Source organism: Pteropus medius, unplaced genomic scaffold, assembly GCF_902729225.1.
Source record: "Pteropus medius unplaced genomic scaffold, Ma_sr-lr_union100, whole genome shotgun sequence".
NCBI lineage: Eukaryota > Metazoa > Chordata > Mammalia > Chiroptera > Pteropodidae > Pteropus > Pteropus medius.
The window spans coordinates 15,307,606-15,326,803 of NW_024349796.1; the positions used below are offsets into that span (position 1 = coordinate 15,307,606).

At 44.0% G+C, this 19,198-nt stretch overlaps 1 protein-coding gene across 4 annotated transcripts in view; it reads right to left on the reverse strand.

Annotated features, from left to right (window-relative positions):
- Positions 1-19,198, reverse strand: part of LOC120619205 (uncharacterized) — a 47,254-nt gene that overhangs the window by 16,339 nt on the left and 11,717 nt on the right. The window contains exons 3-8 of one of the 4 annotated variants that reach the window (XR_005657405.1): positions 19,026-19,157; positions 18,437-18,523; positions 18,108-18,254; positions 17,835-18,013; positions 12,242-12,682; positions 9,709-12,135 (exon numbers count right to left, since the gene is read on the reverse strand). Coding sequence is in view for 2 of the 4 variants with exons in the window: in XM_039883432.1 (XP_039739366.1) it covers positions 12,096-12,135; positions 17,835-18,013; positions 18,108-18,254; positions 18,437-18,523; positions 19,026-19,157 (585 nt within the window). In the remaining 2 variants the exon portion in view is untranslated. Of the gene's footprint in view, positions 1-9,708; positions 12,136-12,241; positions 12,683-12,749; positions 13,114-17,834; positions 18,014-18,107; positions 18,255-18,436; positions 18,524-19,025; positions 19,158-19,198 lie in introns of those variants that run through there. The other 3 variants (XR_005657406.1, XM_039883432.1, XM_039883431.1) reach the window with 3 other exon arrangements.

Sequence of the window (19,198 nt, forward strand, 5' to 3'; positions counted from 1 at the left end):
CATCCGTGAGTGCTGAGAGAATGGAATGGTTAGCGACGAATGGGGTTAGTTGAGAAGGGCTTCAGGACATGGTTGAATTTTGAACAACCGAAAAAAAATATATGTTTACTGTATCCTAGAAGATGTTTGCTGCCGAAAATTTGGAAAAAGTAAAGGAGCGCAAGGAAGAAAATTCCTCCCCCCAGTAACCCAGCCAAGGTTCTCCTTCCGTTTGCCTTTGCAGTCGTTAGACTGCATTCTGGAGGGCGACAGCCACATCCCTCCACGGAGAGGTGGGATGGGCGGGCCATTCCAGAAGAACAGTGAAGACCGGTTCGCCGGCAGCCATTAGTTGCTCTTTATCTCAGGCCAGGGTCTTAGTGAGCTTGTTTGGACATGGCCTCTGTAAAGCCTCGTCAGAGTGACTGACAGCCTCTCTGGGCCTCAACTCTCTTCCCTGTAAAATGGAGATACTCTCTTTAACCCACCCGCCTTGCCGCATTAAGTCCCCCAGGCATAAACAAAGCACACTCCGGTTACAAATCGGTTCTTACCCAGAAGACAGAAGAATGATAATATCGTGCAGCTTTGCGGACTAGCTTACAAAAGCCCACTTAATCCAAAAGGCAGTTGAAATGCCACACTGGATATTTATAGCACCATGATTGTCCATTGGTTTTCCTACTATACATGTATCATTTTAGCCACAGCAAGGGCATCCTAAGGCAGGCTCTTGTATTTGTCTGCTGGCTCAACTACCATTTGTGTCTCTGTGATAATGCATTTTCTCTGCTTGGAGGGGGAGCTTTTCGATAGCACTGCCTGTAACTGGGGGACACCTCTGGGCGGCCTTAACAGAGACAGAGTGCAGCCTGGGGACAGGTTTTCTGTCTGGGAGCACCCCTAGTCCAGGCACAGCTCGGGACAAACTCAGAAGAGCAACATTTGCTGCAGCAACACGCAAACGCGGTAACGAGGGAGGCTGTTGTTTATTGGGCGATGTTTATGCTCCTGATGTGCTTTACATGCATTATTGCGTTTAACTCTCACATTGACCCTGTCACATAGTTACAGTCATTTCCCTCGTTTTATAGAGGAAGAAACAAGCCACAGAGAGGTAAATAGCCTATTCAAGGTCATGCAAATTAGTCGAAGGTGAGCCAGCATTTGAATGTTGATAAAATGACCAGATAGCACCAGCTCTTATCAACTGCTAAGGCAAAGGGACAACCTTGGACAATGTTTGTGACCTGCCATCGCCAGGAAGTTATGCAAGGTTATATTGAAGATCATCCGGGCATTTCATAAGTTTTCTAAAGGGTAGGAAGGTGGTAGCAAAAATCTGACCTCTTCCTGAGGGATGTTTAACAGACAGTTAGTTGCCTGTCTGCCTCCCAGAAGTGTCTCACCCCAGAAGTGCTGTCCTGGGTGGCCTGGCTTTGGGGACATTTGTCTGTCCTGTTGGTTGCAGAAATGCTGTCACCAGAAAACTCCATTTAAAGTTGCTCTATGAACAAAAACTATGACTTATAAGACTTTTTTTTTTTTTTGAGCGGGAGCGGGGGAAGTTTTATAATCATCTCTTGCTATCTGCTGGATCCGTATTTCTGAATCATCTCTCAATTAAAATCAACCTCCCCTAGCATGCTCTATTTCAGAAACGTGTCCTGTGATTTTAGCCTCTATGCATTTTTTTTCCTGTTTGGCTATATTGCTTGTAATGTTTATGCAGCTGCTTTGAGAGCTAAATAAATATGCAATCAGTGTGATGGGATCATGCTTCTTCCTTATCAGGGAAGGGAGAAAATGCCAGCTTGAATTTTATGCAGTTTTCAAGAGCTCCAGGATTCAAAGAGATAAGTTCCCTTAATTGATGCGGTCTTAAGTGCAATCGCAAGGGACATTGGAACGCACGTCGAGTTCGGTTGTTCGTGTGTCTAGTAGCGCTGTTTGGCTGAGATTGGACCATTATCTCTCTCTCATTCCCCAAATGATGGAGAGTCTGTGTATCTGAAGTTTGCCGAAAGTGGAATGCCACATTTCAGTATTTTTTCTGGCCTTTTCTGTTATGCTGTTTCATATGAGTTTTGGATTTCGTTATGCTTCGAGAATGAACTACCGTAAGTATGTCTATAGGCATACACTTCCATTCACGTTCCAGAATCCAAAGTCCAGTGACAGTCATTCATGTTCATTATATCCACTGACAGTATTTATTTATTCACTTGTTTATTCAAACTTTTATTTATGTAATAAATATTCATTGAGCCCAAGCCATCTCCTCAACTCTGTTGATAAACAGAGGGGGTGGACAAGTGAATAAGTCTAAAGTCTCACCAACGCTGGAGAAATGAGCAAGCAAACCACGGGGCATGACCTGGATTGGGAGGCTTGGCAGCACCAAAGGCTGGAGTTTTGATACTGCAAGGCCACGACGAGGCTGGCTTTATTTCTTGGTTGATTCCTCCTCTCAAGGGTCATGATCAAAAGTAGACTTATATAGAAACAACCCAGAGGTCCATCGACTAATGCCCGGTGAAATGAAACGTGGTTTATCATACAGAGACTATTATATTTGGTCATATAAAGGAACGAAGTGGCATTACCTGCTATAACATGGATTATGCTCAGTTATGAAACAGCCTGTTTCGTATGATTCCATTCACACGAAATGTCCAGAGCAGGGAGGTCTGTGGAGACCGGAAGTAGAGTGACAGTTGCTTAGCGCCATGAAGGGGAAGACGTGGGCGTCAGGGAAGTGACAGCCAACGGGTACGAGGTTGCTTTTTGAGGTGATGAAAATGTTCTAAAATTTTTGGTGGTGACAATTGTACATATTTGTGGAAAAACTAAAAACCATTCATCGTACACTGTAAATGAGTGAATCGTATGATATGTAAATTATATCTCAGTGAAACTACTTTAAAAAGTAGATATTTAATCGTACAGCGTTCTCTCTTCCATGCCTCGTCACAGTGAGAGGGGCCTCGACATCTCGGTTCTTAGCCGAGGACCAACCGATGCTCGTGCAAATCAGAAAATCCCACTCTCTTTTCCTTAAACAAATAGCTTTTCCTCTTGACCTCTCGAAACATTCAATTCACATGTCAGACCTACTCCCTTTTATTGCCATTATCTCGTTGCTTGTCGTTTTCTGGAACCAATCACGAACCTATCCAGGGCAGGGGACCCTCCTTGCTTTTCTCTGAATCCCTGTCACCAAATATTGTGCCTTCTAGCAAGTAGGTTCTTCATGAAAATAGGATAAAGAAGGAAGACAGGTGGGGAAGAAGGGAGGTAAAAGGGGGGATTGCCATTTCATGTCATCAGGAGCCATGAAATACCTGAGCACCTGGAGTGCAGAAGGCACCTCGTGCGTCAGGCTCTGCACCAGACTCATGCTGATGATGCCTTCAAGCAGCGTGCGACAAAGCGATGGGTTAAACATGGGTGAACTTACGCACATCTGTGGACGAAGCGACAGCACCATCGGAATGCCTGAATTGAAGCTGAATTAAACTATTTAATCTTGGTTTATAATCAGTATGATATTACTCCTTAATCACCGTCTTTTCGAATCCCAAAGTACAGTTTCCCCTTGATCTCTGCTGTTTACAAACTCAAGTCCACGGACCTTTGTGTCCACGTCTTTACATGCCGTCCAAAGCGTGAACTACAGAGCAATTTATTAACAGACTGACTCTCTGAATAAATGGATGAACGACAGCTTTACATGACTTTTCTGGAAAATTCAACACTGTGACAAGTTTTAGTCGTGAGGTTAGGTTGGTGTTTTTTTATCCACCGTTATGTAAACAACCTGATTTTTCATACACAAGAATTCCAGCTACTAAGTCTGTATCACAGGTGATTTGGGGTATTGACATAAAAGAAAATACTTACCTAAAAGAACTTTTGTTTCTCCGATACAAAGTGGCGAAGTTATTGCATCCATGCGTCCTGAGGCATCAGCGGTCAAGTGCAAAGAAGAACGTGTTTGGTTTCCCCTTGAGACTCCTGGTGCCCAAGCACACCTCCCCTTCCCGACCCGGCTGCCAAACCATTGTATGTCTGAGCTCGTCGGGCACTGCTCATCGCTTTCTCTTCTCTCTTTTTTTATTTATTATTCATTTTTTAATTCTCAGATTTTTATTAGATTCAAAATAGAATAACCGTTTGTGGTTTGAACTTAAAAAACATAAGGAAAGCTGGATTTTGAAATTGGTTATTTTAAGAAACCAATATTTGTTTAACATTTCAGTAAACTGCTCATCTCTTTCGACAGTAACTTTCCTTCTTGGTCCAAAATGTAAATCATGATCACCATTAAACACTTATTAAATGTCTCCTTATGTACAGGCCAGGGTAGGTTTTATAGCTAGGACTTTGTATATCCTCTTGGGCAAGGCAGCTGAAAACTGAATAGGAAATGTGATTGTTATCTACAAAGGGACATTTTTAGTAAGGACGACAAGAGTAAAATTTGTCACATTTTTCTACAGGAAACTTTTTGGGGAAATATGAAGAGTGTGAATTTGAAAGTAGGATTCGAGCTTATTGGAGGTATTAGGTCGGCACCAGGAAACCTGATCCAGTGGAGAGAGACCGATGGGTTCAGGTCCAAGAACCATGGGTGCTATTTCCAGCACTTCCAATAACAGAGGAGAGCTGGCTTCACCATGCCTGGGACAGGCCCAGCCTCAGGGCAATGCGAGGCCACATTGAGTATCCCCAGGTGGCCTCGTGTGTGAGGAAAATTATGTCCCCACAAGCTCATGCATTTCTGTATTGTGCAACAATTCAATAGACCAGGCTTCTGGATTGGTGACATGTATTGGAGGCATTGGAGAGAAAAAAAGTCCAGTGCATGCTGGGTTATTTCGAATCCTCCTCATCCCTCCCCAGCTTCTTCTCCACGTTCATTCATTCGATTCACATGACAAATATATGTTAATGGACACCGCCCACTACCTATGAACCCCGAGGAAGGGGAAGAAAGCAAGTGGAGATCACATAGCTGAGAATCATCGTGCAATCTCTCCCTTTTTTTTTTTTTTAATATAAACTAGAAAAATGGATTCAATCTCTGGTTTATTATCTGCCATAGTCAGGACTCACTTCCCCACCTGCAAATAATATTACCGTGTAAAACAAGAGTAAGTTGTACAAAACAACTGTACACTGATATTGGGTTGATCAGAGCTCAGGAAGTCTCCCTCCGCGTCCGCTTTCTCGAACAATTCCAAAGCGATGGCCCCCTCACCTCGAGAATAAGCAATCCCTGACAAAGTTCCTCTTCCTCGTAGCTCAGTCCACATCAGCATTGATTTATCAGTTCATTACATTTGATTTTGTAGACATGTTGTCCCTATGCCCGATCACAAATACGACACACCTAGGAAACCTTTAAAACGAAATTTAACCTGAGCTTCCAGGGAAGACGGAGTAGCGGTGAGTAGATTCATCCCCCAGGCCAAAACGGGTAAAAGGCAGAAAATGATATATTAAACAATGGCACCGAAAATATTGGATGTCAGACAGTGAAGGACAGAAGTGACTGAGATGGACAACGAAGGGGACACGCTCTGTGACGCTCACGGACCGTCTGGAGAAAGTTTCCAGAAGCGGCACAGGCAGGGGGAACCCAGGCAGCGCCCACCAGTCTCCTGGATCGAAGATTCAGGGCCGTCAACAGAGCTCTCATTAGGAGCACAGAACACAAGGCAGGAGCGATCTCAGGGCAGACAGAACCCCAGAAATCTGCAGAGGGTGTTCCCAGAGCTGAATACTGATCAGCACGAGAATGTAGAGAAGCCACTCTTGGCTGGAGAGAGAACCACGCCAAAGATAGAGGCAACAGTGCCCAGGGCACACAAGGGCCAGAAACACTATCTGTCCACAGAGAGAGCGTAAACGGGGTAAAATGTTAACAACGAGAGAATCTGGGTAAAAAGTATATGGAGTTTGTTTTGGTTTTGTTGTTGCTTTTACTATTCTGCTTCTTGCAGTTCTCCATAAGTCTGAAATTATTTCCAAATAAAAAGTATTATAACTATCTTGACTCTCCCAGTGAAACATTGAAAGGAATACAACAACAATAACATTTAACGAGTTGAACAAGCAAAGCCAGCGTGGGCTGGGGAAACGCATCTGCCTGCAGCCCAAGCGATAAAACCGGTGTGGTTTTAGTTTCCTGGGCTGAGTGTGACTCTGCACGATGGCACAGGACAGGGGACAAATTGCAGATAGCAGAGCAGGCTCGGGACGCGCCAAGCCACTTCCTCGCTGACGTGTCCTGCAGTGACGCCTCCTTCCGGGGGTAGTTTGGCCTTTGACAGAGTCTCTGGCATTGGCAAAGCTGCTTCTGGCCCTGAACACCCAACACTCGACATCTTCTGTCCCCATGAAGCTCCTCCAAGGTGCTTCAAAAGACAAGAGCTTCTTCCGATGCTAAGGTGCCACGGGTGCCATCGACATACGCACTTCAGATGTCTTCACCCACGACCTCCGGCCCCTCTTCAGGCACAGAAAGACTCTTCCTTGCTGCATCGGAGAATGTGTCCTTGCATAATTAATGGCATAATGATAATGGCTAAGAGGACAGGCTGTCAGCCAGTTTGCGTGTGTTTGAACCAGGCTCCACCACTCACTGGCTGGAATTCTGCAGGAAAGTTACTTAACCGTGCCTCAGTTTCCTTACCAGTAAGAGCATAAACACCACCTTGTGAGGTGTGAATGAGTTAATACCATACAACTCGTATCCCAAGAAGATAGGAAATGTTTGTAAATCGCTTTTTAAAAGCCCTTTAAATGGCGAGATTGTAGGCTCCGCCCCCGAGGCTGTGTTCTCTAAGGCCCCTGGTTATTATTCACTCTTCTCTGGCCCCTTCTGACAGGGCTGTATTCCTGGTAGACAGTCACCGCCCCCGAGTGCACACACACCCACGCACACCATACACGTGTGTGTGCGTGACCTGCACTCCGCAGAACACCTCCTGGTGCACGCAGTGGGGCCTTTTCCAGATTCTTCAGAAACGTGGTCTCCCTGGGCATAAAACAGGCCAAAGGGCTCCGGGCAGAGTGACCAATGGAATCAAGAGGTCCAGGGGTACCCTTCTGACCCTAAATATCCATCTAGCATCCTGAAATCCTTTATTAATCACTTTATTAAGAAGGTAGATATCGAACTGACTTCAGGCAGGAACATCCTAGGAACATAATCTTGGGTTCTAATCATGGCTCTTCCTCTTTCCTGCAGATTCCTTAACCCGCCTGTGCCTTATTTTCACCCACCACAAAAGATAGGACTCACACCTTAGACTCGACAGAGTTACACATGTGACGCGCTTGCCGTCAGGGCTTTATCCTCAGGAAAGGCTAAAAGATACACGTGAAAAAAATAGTCGAACAATATTCACCGTAGCATCGTTTCTAGTGAGAAACTAGAAACGTTCTAAACATCCCCCAGTCAGGAAACTGGTTCAATAATTCAGGGTCTAGTAATTCAACACGATGCCACGAGTCATTAATATTTATGTTGTAGGAAAGTATTTAATGACACAGGAATACAGTCACTCAATATCATTGAGTAAAAAAAAAAAAGAAAAGAAAAGAAATTGCAAATCAGTATGATTGGTGTCGTCCTGTTTTTGTAACATAAAAAAATTCATACGCAGGCGTTAAAAGAGGCTCTAAATAAGCCCTAGAAAAATATGCATCAATATTTCAGTGCTTATCATTGTGTAGTAACATTATGGGAAACTTTTAGTCTTCTTCCTGTCTCTTTCCTAATTTTTACAATGAATTCGTATTTCGTTTGTCCTGAGAAAGAGTAGTAAAAGTTATTTAAAATCTAATAAAAGGTATCTATAACCATAGGGAAAGTTTGGAAAGATATACAGCAAAAATTACATGGCCCTTATTTCTGGGTATCAGATTGTGGATACTTTTCACTTGTACGTATTTTTCTGCAATAATCTCATATTACTTTTGTAATAATAAAAGCCATAAAATTCTATTAAATTTTAATAAAATGCATACGATGGCCTAGAAAATTTTGGAAGTATATACAGCAAAAAACAAATAGTAGTTCTTTAATCTTTGGGTGTCGCATTTAGGAAGTTGTATATATTTTTTTCTTTTTTTCTTTTTAAAGTCTTTCCAAACATTTAGAATGAATAGAGGATTTGTCTCTAATGAAAGTAAAGAAAATGTCATCAGAAAGAATCTTTGTTTGCCCATTAAGTTTCAGGGGCAAAGATCTCCTAGAATAACTGATAACCTAGTAAAGTCACTTGGGAGATTCTGAGAAGTTGACCGAATGGGCTGCAAAGGTCAAAGCAGTACCTTCTCATAGAAATTGTCACTGAGGGGAAACAGGACAGTAAGTCTATATCAGTATATTTGTCAGAACCCAGGTCAAGGAAAATTTGCACCCAAAACATCAAAGCTGGATTCCCAACGCTTGCTGCCACCTATGAAAGTCTAACTACATTTGGTTTTGAAATTCATAAAATATTATTAAATTGACAGATTATCCGACAGGAAAAAAAAAAAGTATATTTCAAGGGAATAATTGCTTTAAACACTCATGGCCTTAGTCATTGCTGAAAGTCAACACGTAAACCAAACACTGGGGAGGAGATGACCTTAGCAAAGACAGTCTGCAAGAGATATTTTATGTGCTATGAGCACGTCTTCAGAGACGGCGATTAACTGAGGGGAAGCCATTTTAAATTATGAATTTTAGAAGATTCTCAAAGAATTTTAATCGTAAGCAGTTGACGGCTCCCATGTTAGATGTGCCAGCATGGCACAGAATGTAAGTGGCACAGCTGGACTCTGAGCCTCGGTCATCAAACGCCAAGGCCAACGCTCTCCACACCACGAAAGTCTGTTCTGGGTCTAACTGACTGTAGGCTGTTGACAGTAGAGAATGTATTGACTGAAGTCCATCAATTTTTCTTCTCTCTTGAGCTGGTTCAAGGTGGCATCTGATGTCTTCTTGGCATCCTTTTCCGTGGAAGGCCACAGAGAAGCCCCGCAATCAGTTCCCAGTGGAATCGCAGTTGATAAAGTTTTGTCGTGATTAGAACGATTTGAGTTCTGTTCTGTTTAATTGCAGCCAGACGCCTGGGAAGACGTGAGAGGCTGAAAGCAGAAGCAAGTAGCTAGGGAAGGAGTGTGCACGGGCGACACTGTGCAGGGTCTTTATGGGGTGCGGCTGGGGGTGTGGGCAGAGGAGAGTGGGGCCGAATATAAGTGTCTGATGTGTGTGTGTGTTGGGGGGGTAATAAAGTCACAGAAGCAGCTGGTTGTGTTAGGCCACACTCAGAATAACATAAAAATCCCACACGCCACAGACTGACTTGGCAGTAATACGAGATATAAGTGTATTGATCCAATTACTTTTCCTGGCACCCCAAACCATTACTACCTACCAGCTTTTAGGAGTTTAAATAACCCCAGGGCTAGAGTGATAAAATGAGCCCAAGAATAAACAAATCTCATGCTAGGCCACTGTGAGTCACCATGGGAGGCCCTTAGGGCCGCGGGTCAGATTTCCTTACTGACATAAAGGAACCCGCCCCTCCGTCTGTCTTATCCTCTGTCCTAACCTCTGTCCTGCTCAATAACCAACGCCCTCAGGACAAGCTTCTGCTCTCTTAAGATATGTAGAAGACTCTTGTGGCCTGGGACGATCTGTAAACCCTGTTGGGCTAGAGAAGGGAAATTGTGAGGCCCTCCAAGGGCAGAAATTAAAATTCCAAGGTTGGAGGAAAGAAGGTTGAAAACGCACATGGTCCAGCCGTTCCTCCTCGCAGATGAATACTTGAAAGATCTGAACATGATCTTGGTCTATTCTTTTTAAACTATGGGACTTTAGAAGTGGATGAGACGGAGGAAGAAGATGGCCAGTGATCCGGTGGGACACTGACTCTCTAATGCAGAGTTCTCGAAAGTAATCTCCATGTTACTTTGAAATACAATACAGCGGCTATAAACAAATATATACTGTTCATAAATACATAAACAAGAAAGATGAGCTAATCGGAAGCTTCCGTGTACATTATAGGAGTAAAACAGTAACTGCTACAATTGTTTAGAACTTAGAAAAAAAAAATTTTTCAAGGAAGTCACTGACATTTTATCACTAACATGTTTTAGAATTCCCTGCATTCAGCGATAATGAGATAGACCAACATTCAGTCAATTTTACTATTGTTTTGTTATTTTCTATAGACAGCTCACCCCCTTATCGCCTGCCTACCTCCGGGCAGCCAGCTCTCACTGCCCACTTTGCACACTGCCAAGGTATCTGTCCAGGTATTTGCCCGTATGATGGTATTTAAATCTCGTTTTGTAAGCACCAGTGAAATGACTGTGTACAGTAGCAAAAACCATGGAGACAGAAGGTTGGATTTACATTCCAATCACTTGATTCAAAGAGTGATCTAATTTATTGAATAATCTCACATTTTACTCATCTTGCAATGTCCCCTCCGTCAATATATATTATATTTCATTTTTTCCATAAGCATGGGATCTCCACCAACCTGAGACCATATTAAATTAAACCACTTTCTTAGTTTTTTGTACCATGCAGAGTATAAATCAAAGTCCCAAATGAATGTGAGGAACAGATTATCGCTAAGATTTCTCAAGAGACAGTTATATTCCTTCCACCAAGAACAAGTCAGACAAATTTTTGCCTTTAGCTCTTTTTTTGCGGTTCCCTCTGTCACTAAGGATATAGCCCAGAGGTTTACAAAAAGAATTCTTCCACTGCTAGATTGTTTTAGATATTTGCAGAGACATTTTTGATTGGCAGATGCTATCGGCACTCACCGACCAGAGCCCAGCATATTAGGTACTCAATCACACATAGGACAATGTAGCAACAAAAATTCATCATTCCTATAGAACAAAAGATGTGTTTAGAATCACCTAATCCTAGCATACAATTGCATTACACATATACACTTATTTTGTATGACTTAAAAATGTCCTGATCTTTTCCAAGGATGCAGCTTTCTTACTAATTATTATGTCAGAACTTTGCCAGGAGTTGGTTATTATTTTAGAAAATTATTACCTATGGAAATGCTCCTCATCGGCTAGTGTTAGCATACAAAGTGTTTATACCGGATTTAGTCATAGCTGTCACTTTTACAGTGAGTCGACACATAATTGAAGCTTCTGATGACTTTCTTACGCATTTCCATGTAGTTTTATTTAAAATTCATGTAGTTAAATATGCATTCATTTATTGTAATTTATTTTTATTTCCGTTCCATGTTTTAGGGCACTGATTTTATTTTAATTAGGTAAGTTATACAATGAATTTTACTTCAGAATAATAAAAGGGACATTACAAAATAGAAAAAAGAGGGCGTTGTTTCTGATAGGTTTGTGAACCACTGGGGCAGCCCTTCAAAGGGGTTCGAGTTTCCATGGGTAATTCAGAGAGTCTTCTCTTAGAATCTGAATTTGGAAAATTCTCACCTCGAAACCCCCCAAAATATCCAAAAAGCATAAAACCAAAGCTCTAAGGCACAAAGAATGATAGAATAACTCAATTACTCATCCTGTTTTGTTTTTTTCTTCTCTAAGAATTTTTTTAAAAGAAATATTGCCAGGTTAGTCATGCATTTTAGCAGATTTAAATATGTAACATATAATATATATATTATTTAAGGTTTGTGTCTGTAAATGGGGATGGCAATGCCTACCTTTCTGCCATACAAGAGTTTCTTTTTGTCAGCACAGAATACATATAAAAGCACTTTATAAAGCATAAAGTCTGGGAGTGAACACACAACGCGATATACAGATGATGTATTATCGAATCGTACTCTCGAAACCTATATAATTTTATTAACCAATATCACCCCAACAAATTTAACAAAAAATAAAATAATAAATAAAATATAAAGACCTAAATAAATTCAAGGAATTGGTAGGGATAGTGTCCCCATAGTTTAATGATTTTACACAAGAACCGCCAAGAGAAGAACTCAAAACACACAAAAATACGAGCTTCCAAAGCTGTAAGCCTCACCGTTAAATAGTCTCATGGCTTCACCCTGTTCCCGCTCCCTCAGCGCCCCGCAATTCTATGAAAACTTTTGGACGTCGGCAAGGGAAACAAAGGATCTGGAAGAAAAACAGATTATCTCATAGGAGCTAAATGTCTTTGAAGGGGCGACACGATTATTGAATAGGTCTGAGAAAAAAAAAAAACTGATTCTTTCAGATTTACCCAAAGGTCTCCTGGGAACTCAGTCTCTGCCATGAGGCGTCACGGCCTCCAGGTGACAATGCTTCGCCTCCTGTCTGGCTTCTCAACTCCCTGTCTTCGCTGCTGCCCACCATGCCGACCGATCACGCTAATCTCAGCAGAGGATCTTGCACCGCTGAGCGACTGCCACCTCTGGGCTTGAGGGGTGAGCAGGGTAGAGCGTCTTTTAGGACAGAATAGAGTGAATCATGATCTGTACTTACAGGTGGAAGGGATGCTTGGAGGTCGATGTGTGGAAAGGGAGGAGACTTACGAAATAACATCAGCAGCACAGGGTGACACAGCCTCAAACACAGAGGCCGACAGGTCTCAATATGCGTATGAAGCGTGTCATTCTAAAAGCTTTGGTGGAAGAGAGACACGGCAGACAATCTTGATGGATGGGGGTTAACAGCCATGAAGCTGGAGAGGCATAAGGAAAGGCAGAAAAGTGGGATCAGCAGCCACCAAAAAAAAAAAGACAGACGCTTCAGAGATCAGAGTCTTATATTCTGATTTATTTTTTCCCCAGGAGGAAACCAATGTCCAAGACACAAAGTACTTTGCCCAAATTTTCGCAGCAAATTAGTGACAAGAACAGGACAAGAACTCAGGGCTCTGGGCTCCACAGTCCTTAGACCATCCCCCCAAAGTTTACCAGGCCATGCAGCTGGAGGGAACTCAGCGCTCTGAGATGTAAAAACGTTCACAGCCTTTTTCCATCAAATACCACAATATCGACGTCTCCCAAACAACAGCGTGCTCGTTGCCAGCTGGTCCATCTAGACGAAGCTCCCGGCTCTCCTTTCAGGAGCCTGGGTGGGCCAGGAACTCTCGCGGTGGCTGGAGAGATGCTGCAAATTAAGGAATACCTTGAACTTAGACATCGTGGCTGTTCCCGAGGAGCCTCAAAGCCTTGGCTCCTCGCCTGGAAAATCAGAAGAACTAGTTCTCCGAGCCTGACTTCACCGATCGCACATCGAATTATTGGCCAATAAACGAGACCGTCATTCCCGAGGCGTCTCAGTTTTCCGTGCTAGCAGCACATGAGGCCTGAGAAGCATATTTAAGAAGGGTCTTGCTGCTTTTCAAAGTTGAGGGCTCGTAGCGCCCCAAAAGTCAGTTAGAGAAGCTGCCTCTCCCACATGGGGAAGTGTGAGTCTGGGGCTTGCCGAGCAGACAGAATGACAGGTCCTGAGCTACAGCCCTCAAAGCCCAAGCGAATGTCACAATGCAACGCCGAGCAAAAGAAGTCAGACACAGGTCCACACGGCGCTGTTCCTTCCATGTAATTGTTTAAAAACCAACGAAACTAATCTTCCTTATGAAGAGTCTGGAGTGTGGGACTGGTTATCCTCGCTGGGGTTAGTGACCGTGAGGGACACGAGAGGACTTCTGGGGAGGCTGTGAGTTTCCGCATCTAGATCTAAGGGCCAGTTACGTTGGTGTGTCCATTTAAATTTGTCAAACAATAATTTATGATGTTCTCACTTTTCTCTGTTATACTTCTGTGGATAACAGGGGATTCAATGGAAAGTAACCTCACAGGGCGATCCGATCATAAATCCCTAGCTGAGCAGGTCACAGTGGGTGGCCACGCCCCAAGCATATAACGTCTGTAGTAAAAGGTTCATCTTTACCTTAAGTCAGTGTTGTGCATTTTTTTTTGTGCATCGTCTAGGGCCCCTGCTCGGACCCCTTCTTCTAAACAGTGACCACCCTCGGGGGGACACATGATTTCACCCATCCTGCAATCCGATCATCTTCCTTACTCAACTGCAGAGAAGAAAACTGCAAACTGTCATTTCTTGGGAGCATTTTCCTCATTCTGTTGAGATCTAGCTTCCAGGCGTATCCTCCGTTTGACTCAGATAAATGCTTATAAAAATTCTCTACAGGTCCGAATGTTCTCACATCTACGTTTCGGTCCAATTTGGGGGTGGGGGAAATGTCACAAATAGTAATAGCTGGGGGAAGGGGGTCTGAAACATAGTAACATGATGGTTTCCGATCCCTACTTTCGACTTTATTTCCTGAATTGTTGGTCATAGGATGAGAGAGCACGAGCAAAGGAGAGAGACTTTGTAAACACGTAATGCACCGTTCGACAAAAACTTGTCGAGGGCCTACTATGTGTTAGGCGCTGTGCTGAGCACAGGAGACACAAAGGGAAGCAAGATGCACATGGTAACCGTTGCTATGGAGCGGACGCCGAGCATCAGAGAGCGCGAAACGAAGTAAGGTCCTCTCTTTCCTGTTGCTGCTTGTATGGTTTAGCTTTGAGGTTGAGAGCACACATTTTTGAGCAAGACGAACCTAGGGTCAAGGACTAGGTCTATCGCTTATCCGTTATGTGACCTCGAACGATGGACAAGGCTCTCCTAACCCTCATATCTCCTCCGTGAATGAGGGGACTAATCCCACCTTATGCAGACAATTTTAAGAATGTGCAAAGCCCCTGATAGGGTTCTTGCAGACGTGAGACGTGTAAATGCAGCTGTCCTGTTAGGTCTGTTTCTGACAGGATGTGCTCCGTGTCACTTAAATATTTAAACCTGACTTTCGCGAAAGCCTCCGACAACTGTGCAAGTGAATATGTCAGGTCACGACAGTACACGCTCCCTCTTCCACCAGCATGGCGTCCTTCATCCAGGGCCCGGCCCAGTTTCTAGACCTCGGATGCATTTCCCTCCCCTTCCTCCCCCTCCTGTTTGACTTTCAATTGTTTTATTTCTCGTTCGCACTTGGACCGAACTCGAGTATTTGAAAAGGAGCCAGATCTTCTCTTTCAAACAAAGTAACAACAGAAAACCCCATCAGCTTGGTTTAGCTTTGGGATAAGGTTTAGCAGTCGATAAAAGAGAAGCTGTCAGTGCCGTGGAATGGGAAACTAAACGCGGACTTATTTTATTCAACCTCTTTTGCGTGCCAAACCTGGAAAGCGGGCAATGCTCTGATATGTGCTGTGCTTTCCTGGTAATGACCTTGTTTTAGATGTAATTCCCGAGATGAACAGACGTCCCCAGTCCAGCCCTCCCACCTCTACGAACAGAGAAAGTGTGGGCGAACGCACTTGTCTGTAAAACACGTCTTTGCTTTCTTTCTTTTTATTTAAGTATAGTGGGTATAAATATTATATTAGTTTCAGGTGTACAGTATGGTGACTCAGCATTTATATACTGTACCATGCGATCGTCTCACTACGTCTAGTAATCCTGCCGCTCACAAACTTATCGCAATATGATTGACTATTGTCTCCTTTACTTTCTCAGCCTCCCCCCGTCCCCTAAGGCAACCATCAGTTTGTCCTCTGTCTTCGCTTTTGTTTCGTTTGTTAGTTTTTTTGTTTTGTTTTGTCATTTCTTCCTTCTAGATAGTGTCTTCAAGGTAGAGTTTTAACAATAAAATGCCATTTTCCAGCGGGGAGAAGTATTCACAGTATATTAGCAATTAAAGGGACATTAGATATCACGAATCCTTTCATTTCGTGAATGAAGAAAATGAGTCTGACAGAGTTGGACTGTGTCTGCCAAGCTACTGAGTCGAATGGTTTATGCACCTAACTGATTAGGGGACCAAAATATTCACTTTGTGTCTTCTTCAAAATAGTGGACCCTGATCTTAGAAGGAAGACGCTTTTTTAAATCCCATGCTTCGCATCTTTTCTATCCTGTACTCACTGGGCCCCGCAGAAGTGGGGCGGGTGGCTGATTGGTCAGCTGATAAAGAAGAATGGGCCTCGACTCTGCTCTCGGGAGTAGATCTATCTGTACCCACACTGACATCCCCCAAACCGGCCCGAGAAGGCCAGGGTCAGCTCTGACGGGTGAGCACCTTTGCCTAATTCCGGGGTCCAATACGAGAAAGGCTGCTCGGCCAAAACTCTAAAACCACGCCTGCCCGTCTCGTCTCTTGGCAGTAAAGATGATATTTCGGCCTCTACTCCACACTCCTTTCTCTGTCCAGTTGTTCATAAGCAGAGCAGGGGAAGGAAGATGCCATTCACTGAGTCCCCTGAGAAAGACACTGTTTATTAGGTCCCTGAACACAGCAGCACTTGAGTGCATTTAAAATTATTTTCGCCTATTACTGATAATATTAATGATCACTTTTCTGGGAACATAGCTCCTGAAGAAAGTGTGTGTGTGTGTGTGTGTGTGTGTGTGAGAGAGAGAGAGAGAGAGAGTAGAGAGAGAGAGATGTCATAAAGCAAGGCTCCCTTGTAAATTATCCTGTTTCTATTGGCAATGCATAGCCTGAGGGCAGGATTCTGAATATGTAAGAGATGATCAGACTTGCAGAGGGTCCAAGTATCACATGGATACATTTTTAAGGATCTTAGGCATAGGTTTGCCACCTTGAGTGTGTCAGGGGTTGGGGGAAGAGGGCACTTATAGCTAGAAATAGAGAAAAGGGTGGAAGAGAGGAACCGTTAAAGAAAATTTTTTCACGACACTTGTTAAAGATGCTAAGAAAGACTTCATTCAAGAAGCACTACCGCAATGGGCTTTGCAGGACGGGCACGAGGTAGGCTCAGCTCCAAGCATGGGGCACGTGGGGACTGAGGCCCGAGCAGCAGGACAGATGTCAGAGAGAACATCACTGAGGAGATCAAGGCCACGGCGGTTCTTGCTAGGCGGGCTTACGGGATTCTTGCCGAGAGCAGAAGGGCTATAAGATGTCCAGGGTGGGGGATGGGGGCTTGATCAGACGTAGAGGGGGGTCAGGTACCGAAGATGAGGACTTAATGCTAAACCGACTCAGGAGAATTCGCGTTAAAGCTGGGTGAGGAGCTGGCATTTCAGCAGAGCTCTGAATGAAGTAGGAAAGCAAACCATGCAAAGGTATGGGATGGAGAGGAGGGTCCAGGCACGGTGCAGGGCCACAAAGCCCCGAGGGGCGGTGGAGGAGAGGGAGGGGACAGATTTGGCAGACTTCCACCCCAGACAGCGTAGGTAGCCCACCTTCCCATTTCCTTGGCTTTGATCTATTCAGTCTCAACAATCCTAATGCCTACGAAACGGGAACTATACCTTACAGGAGGTTGGGTGACTTGTTTTTATAATCCCAAATGTCTTTCATGAAACTAAGATTGACAAACTTGAAATTCGGTGACTGTTCATTTAAGTGCTTACGCTCTATGCCCAGATGAAATATCTTTGTAAACTCTTGCAGTTTAGACAGCAAAATGTGTTTGTCGGGCATTTATAAAGTGTGTGTGTGTGTGTGCGCGTGCGTGTGTGTGTGTGTTTGTGTGTGCGCGTGCGTGTGTGTGTGTGTAAAAGAGGGAGACAGAGACAGAGAGATGGTAAAATGGAGAGAGGGAAAAAGAAACAATATAACTTCAGACCACAGCGGTTCGTGTGCTGCACATGAAGTAATTTGTTTATAATTGTCCAGAAGAGATGTTTACCCAAGGAACCGATGATTGTGTTTGGACACCGCTGGGACTTTCAGGTTTACGTGTCTGTTTAGGCAAGGACCAGTGGCCAGGCCGAGGTGGCACTGGAGAGCGAGTCCCCTCGATTCTACACGTTTGGGTCCACCAGCCTCACCCAAACATCCTGCGTCTTACCTTAGCCCGCATTTCTGGGACTTCTTACAGGGAAACACAGCAAATCCTTGGCCGGAATCAATCTGTCCATCTGCATTCTCTGAGACAGAATCGACGACCAGGGTTTTTAATGGAGAATTACTGTCCTCTGGAAAACTGGACCACGCAGCTTCTCCTTGAAGTGTTCCTTCCTCTGTCACCTACGACCAAAAGGAATTTGTTTCCTTTTCTTACCATTTCCCCAGGGAATCTGTTCCGGTCAGAATTCCATTCTAATATAACTGTAAACATCACCTCTCGCCGAAACCAACACCTTGCAGCCGCCTCAGTGGACCTTCTCTGGAAAAGCAGGTGTGCGAACTCGGGGAAGGAGTGGGGCAGATAACGGCTCAACCATCCTGCCAGCCCCCCAGACTTGGGCGTGTTTTCATCCTCGGGGACCTGAGAGGACAGCAGACTAGGTGACAGGTGGCTCACACGTCCACCAACTACCTACCCACACCCCACTCTGGAGCAGGCAGCTGCAGCCAAAATGCATAACGCCTCCTCTCTCTCTGGGATGGACCTTACATCGATTGTCTTCATTTCAATGACAAGAATTTCAGGTACCAACAAATACACACCTGCCCACAAGGTCTTATCGTCCCTTTATTTCCAGAGCCAGGAAATATCTTGGTATCACTTGTCCTGTTCCTGTTCCTGTCCTTTGCCTGCAGAAGGGGAACCAAGTGTCTGAACAGTGCAGGACTCCAGGACCGGGGCAGTCCATGTTAACTTTGGGGATAAATAACAGAGAGAGGTGACCGCCACCCGAGGCAAAGTGCCCGCCACCACGACAGGAGTTCCGACCTTTTCCATCAATTTACTTAAAATAGTTGCAGTACAGAGACAGCCAGACACAACTTTTTCTTTCTCATTTGAAGTCTGAAAGGTAAGGATTTAAAAAAATTCTATAATGGAAATCTTACAAAACAGCAAATAGTCTAGATAAAAGAAACTTTTCAAAGGGATTTTGCAGATATTACCTATTTTTATCCCTTGTCGAAAATAGTACCTAATTTATCTTCTGGGAAGGAATAGAGGTAATTGCTTGAGACAACAGACGAGTGACCATAATCTATAAATTCTATTTCCCATTAAAAAAAAAAAGAAAGAAAAATATTCCAAGAGATCGTCAAATCATGACTCCGAAAGAGGTGTTTCCTGAGTTACCTGTGACGGGGCCGACTGCCTTGTTCCCATCACTGCACATGTCCACGTCCCTGGTGGCCCCTGCCCGGCCACTGCCAGCCGTGCCGTAGACGATGGTGAGCGGAAGTGTAGAGTAGCAGAAACTGTCACTAGCTTGGACGATAAATTAACATTTAATCTAGCCTTACCTTGCT